This window comes from Stegastes partitus, unplaced genomic scaffold (assembly GCF_000690725.1).
Source record: "Stegastes partitus isolate 25-593 unplaced genomic scaffold, Stegastes_partitus-1.0.2 Scaffold547, whole genome shotgun sequence".
NCBI classification, from domain to species: Eukaryota; Metazoa; Chordata; class Actinopteri; family Pomacentridae; genus Stegastes; species Stegastes partitus.
The window spans coordinates 283,771-293,759 of NW_007578278.1; the positions used below are offsets into that span (position 1 = coordinate 283,771).

The window sequence follows — 9,989 nt, forward strand, 5'->3', positions numbered from 1 at the left end:
AATAGTATTGTCAAATAAATGAAAATATAAAATGTAAAATAAGTGATTGCATGAGTATCCAGCCCCTTTATGGTGACTCACCTAATTCAACACAGGTGCAGCCAGTTTGTGCTAGAAGTCACTCAATTAGTGAAATGGAGATCATCTGAGTGCAGTAAATGTGTCTCAAATGACTGTAGTATAAAGACACCTGTATCTGGAAGGTCCAGTCATGGGTGAAATACTCCTATATTTAGCACTTACGGTTATAACTACACCATGAATATAAAAGAACAGTCCAATCAACTCCTTAACAAAGGGATTGAAAAGCACAAGTCAATGGACGAATACAAGGACATTTCAGCGTCACCGAATATCCTTCAAAATGCAATTTAATCCATCAGTCAGAGATGGTGTGTGTAAATCTGCCTCGAGCAAGCCATCCTCAAAAACTGGGTGACTGTGCAAGAATGATACTAGTGAGGGAGGCAGTCAAGACTTTGACTTCTCTGTAGGAATTACAGGCTTGAGCAGCTGCAATGAGAAAGACTGTGCATACAACTGTTGCATGTTCTTCACCAGTCAAAGCTTTATGGGAGACAAAGCCACTTTTTTTGAAAAAAAAAAAAAAAACAAGCTCATATTAAGTCTTGACTAGAGTTAACCAGAAGGCATGTGGGAAACACTGACGTCAACTGGAAGAAGATTCTTTGGTCTGAGGAGACCAAAGCTTAGCCTTTTGGCCATCAGACTAGATGCTATGTTTAGCTGACACCAAACACTGCACATCATCACAAACAAACACCACGAGGCATGGTAGTGGCAGCATTGTGATATTGGGCTGCTTCTCAGCAACAGGCCCTGCAAGGCTTGTAAAGGTAGAGGGTAAAATGAATGCAGCAAAGTATAGGGAAATCCTTGAGGACAATTAGACTCCTCGTAAACTGCAACTTGGGAGAAGATTTGTTTTTAACAAGACAATGACCAGAGGCATACAGTGACATCTACACAGAAATGGTTTAGACAACAAGGTGAATGATTCTGGAGTGACCAAGTCAGTGCCCAGACCTCAGTCCACTTAATAATTAGTGGCTGGACCTGAAAATGGCTGTTTACTCTTGATCCCTGTGCAAACCAACAGAGCTTGAGCCGTTCTGTAAAGAAGAATGGGGTAAAACTGCATTGTCCAGATGTACAAGGCTGATTGAGTGCTATCCACACAGACACAATGCTGTAGTTGTGACCAAAGGTGCTTCTAATAACTACGGACCAAAGAAAGTGAATACTTACGCAATCACTTCTATTACATTTTATTTTATCTGCTCCAGCAGATTTACACATGGGCCACACTCCTTTCATTTCTTACTCATGGATTCTAACTGCACTCTAAGGGACATTCAGTACATTGGAAATTTTCTTGCATCCATCCCATGACTTATGCTTTTCATTAACTTTGTCGTGGTGTTGCTTGGAGTGTTCACGGTGTTGTTATAACCAGGAGTACTGATTCACCAGTGACTGGACCTTACACAGACAGGTGTCTTTATACTAGAATCACTTGAGATACATTTACTTCACTCTAAAGAGCTTCGTTTTACTAATTGTGTGTCTAGTACTGATGTTGAACTAGGGGGTGAATACCTATGCAAGCATTTAAATTGCATTTTATGTTTTTAATTAATTGACATTACTTTGTAGAACATGTTTTCTAATGAGGTCAATTGATCGTGATTTAATGCTGAAAAGTAGTAAAAGAGGAAATCTTGCGAGATGGGTGAATACTTTTTATAGGCGCTGTATACACTATGGAGGCATGTGACTCCCAACACACAGACACATAGACACACACACACACATGCTGCATCTCCTTAATCTTAGCATTCATAAAGACATGCTTGTTTGTGTACCCTCAGACTGGTGCAGGCGGAGGGTCGGGGTTCTCTGGCCGAGCCGTCGCTGCGTCCATTCTCCTGCGCGCGTCCTCGCTCAGCTCTCTCCTCCATCCTCCAGAAGTGTTGTCGCGTCTCCTTAGCAGAAGTCTCCCACGTAATGCAATTTCTTGGCACTGAGGCATGCAACCCTGCAAATGGATAATTCAAGCATGTGACCCACTTCCCATCCTCAGCACAAAAACAGAAACATGTCTACAGCAACCGTAAAAAGAGGAGACTGACACACAAACACAGAAAAGCCCACTAGTGACTGTATTTACGCTCTGAAAATCTTCAAACTTATATCCCAGCTAATAATTCAACACTTTAATGACAGAGATGACGTGTGCATGTTTTCAGAACAAAAGGGTTTTGTTTCCAGTTGACTATTTTAAGCCACAATATCAAAAAGTCTGAGCTAAATATCCCCCGCATATCAAACTACATATCTTCCTGTATTGTTCAGGGAGTAACTGTCTTACATATCATGTGACCAGATTCAGTGAGGCACAAACCCAGGCTGTGAAGTTAAAACCATAGTTTTAAGGACCTCTGTGAACTGAAATCATATAAACACCAATTCAGATGAAATCTGATTTGCCACAGGGTTGCTGAGGTGAACTTTAACCCCTATTGAGGCCACTCACTGATGGCGTGGAGAGATTTAAAAAAAAAAAAAAAAAACACAGTGAAAATACATTCTGCCAAATGAATCAAAATGAATAATATATACTGTGCTGTGACACAATCCTTTGGTAGGTTACCAAATTGCTCTCACATGTACTGTGCCGTCAAGTTATCTGCCCCTTGATTAGCCACAAGAGGCAGATAAGACATGAATGGATGGAGGGAAGCGGGTGTTTGTCTTAATTTACCTATTGAGACCTAGAGGTGCTGGCTGCCGTTCACTTTTTTAGCAACATCTGCTAATAAAGGCAGAGGAATGCAAGACTCTGGTGCTTTTTTATTACCCCTGAGACCCCTACGGAGGTTCAAGAAAAGCAGCCGAGCCAACATGGTGATGTTTAACTGAGCCGGGCTGGTCTTTTACAGAATCTTTTGCAGCCTCCACTACCTTCCCACATCTATTTTTTGACTGACGAATGGAATTATTTTTTGGACATGTGTCTGCTACATATAAATATTGAATGTAAAGGAATATATGCACAAGAGAAGGAGGGTGAATTGCTTATACTGTAGGCAGTATTATGGAAAAATGTGGAAACAATGGCAGGATGATTCACATGTACTTTTAGCCTATGACCCACTTTAGATGTACCATGTTGTGCCAGTCTGTTCAAACACGCATTTATAGCAGGACCTTCCTGAACCACCCAATGCAGGATCCAAGCAGCGCTTTAACGCCAGGTCAAAGCACGATTGTGTTTCCCTGAATAGAGCTACATCATCAACTGTGCGACTCAAACAATGAAAAAGGGCAGAATGTAAAACACTCCCATCCTAAACATCTACTGGTTTTATAGCTCTTGTTTGAGGTAGAAGTCGCAGTTGCTGCATCAAGATGTTTTGTTTTTTTTTCATTCTTACAATTCATCTAAACAGAAAGACACCTCTGTGTTTTATGATCTGATTTGTTTTGTTGTCATTCGTCTCAATTGTCTCAAGTGTTTTATTTTTTAACTTACTATCTTTTGTCATAAGCTTTATTTATTAGAAATCGAAATTATTAGAAACGAGCAAGTGTGCAGTAAATCCCTGTTGGCTGATCTGAACCCCAGATGAGCTTCAACACAGCAGAGATGGAGAAGTGTGTCAAAAACTGTCAGTATTTCAAAAGGAATACTAAAAACTATAGGAATCACCGAAGCCTAAACAATAGAGACTTATATATTATGGAAAATAGGTATTCATTTATCCAAATCTGTTGTGTCTATATGGAGATTTCTTCCATTGTAACCCTTTTTTCCCCTTCAAACTTCTCTCATTTGTCTTGCTTATTTCACATACTGCAGTCCATTCAGTCCATTTCAGTAGCCATGTGAAGCAGTGATGTCTGTGCTCCAGGGGACCCAGTTGGTGATTGCTATGCAGAAAAGAACACAATACCGTCACCGTTTCTGTCAGCGAGGCTGCCACCGGTGTTACACGTTTACATGTTCCCCTGAATGATCGTTCTGTTTTCAGGAGCAGAGCAGACTGAAGGAGCAGGAGAATTGCAACAGCGTTGCCCTACTTTTAAGGAATTAGACCAACAGCAGCTTTAAGTAGACCGATATAAAACAGAATTCTAGAAAGCAACAGGTTATGAAAAACAAACACAGAAGTTGAGGCGACTTTTTCTTCATCACACTTAATATTGCTTCCTTTTTGTGCCGTAGTCGAAATAGTACTGTGTCAAACAACATTGAATCAGTAAGTATGTCATGTCTCATAAAACGAGCTAAACAGGTACAGAAGTAAAGAATTTTGGCCACTAGACAGTCACGTCAAACAGGTTACTTCCTGTATATATTCAGTTTAGATAAAGGAATATTCAACTAACACAATATATGGATGTAAATCTGTATGTTGACCATAAACAAAACTCCTCAGTCCACTTGCCAGCTTTAGCGCTCAGAAGTGCAGCACACACACACACACACACACACACCCATTTAATTTTATTGTTTTTTTAAATAGGTTTTTGTGGTCAAATGTTCTGTAACAAGTTCAACATAACAGTTTATTTCATTCAGTGTCCAAAAGGGGACCTAAAATGAGCTGATTCCCACTGTCTTCAGATTGTAATATATATTTCTATAAACAAAAAAGACATCACAACAGCACAAGCTTGAAAAAAAAATGTAGCTGTCTGCTAATCTGCCACAAGCAATGACTGTCCCATCCTCCTCTTTTGTCTCCTGCCTCATACTTCACATACATTGAACAGCATGTGTCTTTTCTTATTTTCTCTACTCCGTATCTCCGTACAGTATGTACCCACAGGTTTCTGTTCTGAATGTGCCTGGGGCTGATAATCACTCTCTACTGAATCTTTAGCGTGCTGTTAAAAGGCAGCATCCTGGAAAGCGGAAGCTGTGGTTATACCGTCATGATGTCAGCATTAGCAATCAATTTACTGAGGATCGCAGTTTTTAGAAAGAAAGTACTGGAGTAGCCGCAGGCAACACTAAATCCACAACTACCCATGATGTTGCACAATATTATCAGTCAACAAACACACATGTATTCCCAGCAAAAACAACTCACTACACTAACTTGTATCATGAAAAATATTTGTTATATTTTAATTAAATGATCCAAATTCCTACAAACTTGACTGCCAAAAAGTCAAGATACTCACTGTCACCAGGGGATATTTTCTTCACTATGGAGTGATGAGGATTAAAGCAAACAGAAAAGCATTTAACCAGGTTTAACTAGTTAAAGCCCCTCAACTCATCATCAAGTCTAACTAACCAGGTCAAACATAGTCAAACCCATGCAGACACTAAACACTAAACATGGAGGTTGGCTTTATGCCTAAGATTAAATATCCCCATATTTAGATTAAGTTTTCTGTCTGGGGTTTGGAAAAGGTTCATTTCAGTCACCTCCCAGCTCTAGTGATCAGTCGGGCCTTCCTGCCGCCAGCTTTAACGATCCCTTCATAACTGCTTAGACGACTTAATAAGGTGATGTGGAGAAAGAGGTTAATCATGCCAGTATCTGTTGTTCCAAGAAGCCTTTAAGCACAAGTCCAGCAACCTAGAATGAAGGAATCATGACTCATGAGTCACTCGAGGGGATGGTGAGGTCCCGTATAGGACATTTGGACAAACTGCTCCGTCAGTAAAAGGAGATCAATACTGGAACAGCCGACCGCTCAGAATAAGGGAGTGCTCTGCATATCCAACCTTTAAGACTTTCAGACGATGGCAATGTCTGGCATGTTTCTGCACATTTTCCCATCTATTGTTTTAATTATTATCATGATTTACCTGCTGGGCATAAATGAGCAATTTGACTACAATACAGCATGTTTACATCCTGTATTTCATCCCATTGTTTATTAAAGATGCATTGTGCCTATTAAATAGCCTACAGCTGTTCACATGAGGGGATATATGAAGGCTGGTAAGAATTGAGAGAATGAAAGAAAAAGTCGTTTTCTAAGGTAATATTTTAAAGGAACAGAATTTGATACAGCTTGTGGAAAATATCTTTATCAATCGGGTCTAGAAATCTCCATCAAAGAACCATTTTTCAGTAAGTTGACGTGCTGGACACACCCCCCTGTCTGATTGAAACTTAGGATGCTGCTGATGCACTCCTCATGCAGGGTGCCCTGCAGCCACTGCAGGTGCCTTGTGAGAGAAAAAAAACAATCCTCCTTCACACCTTTCAGTCAGCTCCTTGTTCACCAGTGCTGCTCACTATAAAGTTTTCCCCTAAAACACTATAGTTAAGTCAAAATTTTTGCTGAGAAAAACTGAATTAAATTCTTTAAGATGTGATTTTTTTTTAGCCATCAATCAGATATTTTTAGTTGAACAGATATTCAAAAAGCTGCTATTTGAGTATGTGATCACTGGGATAGAAATAAATCCAAGGTCAGATTGTGACGACGTAATGCTGCAGTCAGACCAAGACAAAAAAAAAAAAAAAAAGCCGCTGTTGCCATTTTTCATTAGAGACGCCAGACGCTCCTGAACACTTTGTCTCATCCAGCTCGGATGTCCTACAACGTTAAGGGGAGGAAGGATGAAGCCACTTTACCTCAGTGTCCTGCGAAACAGTCGTCAAGTTGCTCGAGCTACAGAGATTTAACAGCCAATCGGAAGCGCAGGCAGCCTCCCTTCAGCCAGCTCCAGTCAAACTTCTCATGTGGATGGGAAACGAGGAGAAAGCGCTTATCGTGAATGCTGTGACACCGACATGAGTTCATTTCCAGCCCGCTGCGCGCTCACTCTCGGACACACTGGTCCGAATCACAGAGGGATCTTTGGTCTTGTGACACATGTCCTCGGCGGCTCCGTGCGTCGCGGCTTTGGAGATGTGGCGCGTTCAGATGCGCTCCGGCGGTGACCCCAGCAGCCTCCTGCTTCTCGGACAGACTTTCGGTACAACGTGCACTCACAGAAAGGAGGGTGTGTTAATCTGCAGCTCCTCTCTTTCTCTCTCTCTCTCTCTCTCTCCCTCTCTGTCTCTCTCCCCAGACCGCCTGCCCCTCCTCCTCCTCCTCCTCCTCCTCCTCCTCAATTTCTGCACAATTCAACTGAGCTTTATTGGAATCGTGTAACATTTACAGTGTCGTGGCTTCGTCAACAAGCTGTTACAGGACATGATGTTATTCATCAGCAGCACAACACTGTTATTGGAAAGCATGGACTCATAGTGGCATATTTATGTGTGCAGCATTCATCAAAACAAAAGTTGCAAAGTGCTCCACATTAAGGATTACATGAGGCATAATATAAGACACAACTCCCAGAGCAAATAAAATAACACTCATTACATCAAACCAAAGGATCAGAATATTTAAAGGGATATTTGTGTCATAGCTGTGCTCTCATCTTTGATTCGATTTACAAAATTGGATGCTTCAGCTGTGGATTCCCTTCATGGTCAACATTTTGTAATGAGCCCTGTTTCCCGTGATTTGGATAACTGCCACAATATTTGCTCTGTGTGTGTGTGTGTGTGTGTGTGTGTGATATGTTCAAAAATCTGACTTCTTGTTTTTATGTTGGCTTCTACTCTCAGGTCAGCACACTCTCATAAAAGTCCTGTTTACTTCTTACTTTCTGTCGTAGAACATACACTCACAATCCAGATTTAGAAAAGGCATATGATGAGGTCATAGCATTAAGGGTTGTTGTTAGTTTTACATGAATTTAATATTTTACTGTAGTAGAGGTGCTTCATGGTACTTTCAAATTCAGAAATCCATTTATCCGAGCTGGCATTTGGGACTTGTGGGAGTAAAGCTTGGAGCAATGTGGATCAGTTTTCTTCCACTTGCCAAAATGACAAGTGTTACTCACACTGGTTACCATCTGCAGTACAAACCTGACGTTAAATATTCACCGTTTGCAAAGGAAGCACTTTCAAACAAAATGAATGCAGCGCAGTTAAACAAAAATAAATATGAAAAGTGTCATTTTTTTCACAGTTTGGTTCAATGTGTCAGCATGTTCACTGAGAATCTGCTTCATGTTGTGTAGCTGTGTCGTGACTCTCTCCCTTTGAGGTGGACTGATCATAATAAGGTTTGACAGCAGTGTATGCCTTAACCTCTGTGTGCAGGATGACAGATTGATGTAAAAACAAAAGGTGACTGGTAGCATATTTCTGCTATTCCATACCTTGGCACCTGCCCTGCCACGTTGCACCTGTTAGTGCTGGTATTTCAAGACTGTCACATGATGCACATACAAAAAGCACACAGACACGCTGTCTTGTCTTTGAGTCTTTGCCCTCAGAACCTCTGGAAACTTCTTTAGAACCCTTTAACTGAGCGCTAGACTACATCTAACTAGCGCGTTGCAACAGGTAGTCGACTCGGTTGAGTAGTCTTGTGCAGTTTCTGGACAGCACTTCCCTCCTTTCGGTCAGGTGTGATTGTTCACTTATTCACTGAGCCATGAAGACTAGCTGTTTCAGGCTACAGAGACGATTCTGCAAAGTCATAACCAGTCTTCTTAAGCTCGGTTGTGTCTGTCCTGTGTAGGAATCTGGTGTTTAGCTTGTTTTTATTTAATTACGACATTTGTAAAGATTACAGCACAACATGAAAACATCAAGTCATCATGTGTGATTTTAAAAAAAAAAAAATAAATAAAATGTTTTTAGTAATTACCCATAAATGGAGCAGAACATAACGTTCTAGGTTTGACAAAAGCAGATTTTGTTGTGTAAATTTGCTGTGTCGAAGAGATAAAGGCCTTTTTTTTTTCAAGAATTTCATGCTTGCCCTTTCAGATGACTAAAAATGTTGACGTAAATAAGCAGTTGGCCACTGTTTGTTTCCAGCTGATCTTGCGAGGATGCAGAAAAGACACATGCTGTGTCTAAAATCACTTTCTTTTCATGACAGTATAGTAAAGTGCTTTACATTAACTGCGGCATTTTATTTGTGTGTCGAGGTTCTGAGTGTATAAATTTATCCAGAATGTTAAGCCCTTAGAGCAAAAGAAGCAGTGTCTGTGGCATGTTCAAAGCTTTCTGCTACCAAGCCCATAAAGCAGTTCTCCCCCTTTTTTATAGGGGCTGGAATGACCGTTGTCAAGCAAAGAACTGTACTGAGTGACCTTTTTGTAAGAAGCTGTGAATGAGTGAATCAGGGTGTGATTTCAGACACATCTTCATTTTCCAGTCAGTTCAATTCAATTCAGTTTCTTTACATGGCACCAAATCATTACATAAGTACTTTGGTCAAAGTCTTACAATATTATAGGGAAAGACCAAACAATTTCCCCTTAAGCAAGGAGTTGGTGACCGCAGGGAGATAAAAAAAAAAAGGGGCAATAAGAAACAACATACAAAAAACCCTTTGTGGAATCAGCAACCGCAGATCAGAAACAAGCAGATCCAGAGCCAGAAAGAAAGATACAAGAGGAGAAGACAGAAAGGAAAAAGCACAAACTAAAATAAAATAAAAGACACAAAGATGATAACATGCGATAGAGACATATAAAAGCATGGACAGTGAAAGAGAGCAGTAAGTAGGCGAGGTTAGACGACTGTATGGTACAATATTAGAGTTGTAAAGTGTAAACTCTGTCACTGATTTTGTAATTCAAAAATAAACTTACTGAAGAGTTGATAAAGAAAAGCTCATAAGCATAACTGGTCTCGTTTGGAGTGTATCCACAGCGGTAAAATTAATGAATCGGTGTTAAGAATACGTAAGAACCCTAACCACATTTACAGAAATGTATAACCAACAGGTAACTTTAAATAAAAGTGTGTTTGATTGTGTGACTTGATGTGCAAAAGAAAAAAATAATGGCAGTAATGGAATTTTTGCAAGCAATACTCCATGTCAGATGGAGTTGCAATTATGCACAACTCAGAGAGGCTCACTGCAGTTTGAACAATTGCTGTTGAAATTATTTTGTGAAAATCCATATTGTG

At 40.3% G+C, this 9,989-nt stretch overlaps 1 protein-coding gene across 1 annotated transcript in view; it reads right to left on the minus strand.

Moving 5' to 3' along the window:
• Positions 1-6,966, minus strand: part of slco1c1 (solute carrier organic anion transporter family, member 1C1) — a 37,421-nt gene extending 30,455 nt beyond the window's left edge. Inside the window, exons 1-2 of the mRNA XM_008288210.1 lie at positions 6,630-6,966; positions 1,887-2,059 (exon numbers count right to left, since the gene is read on the minus strand). Of these exons, the coding sequence (XP_008286432.1) occupies positions 1,887-1,982 (96 nt within the window). The 5' untranslated portion in view covers positions 1,983-2,059; positions 6,630-6,966. The remainder of the gene's footprint in view (positions 1-1,886; positions 2,060-6,629) is intronic.
• Between the last annotated feature and the right edge of the window lie 3,023 nt (positions 6,967-9,989).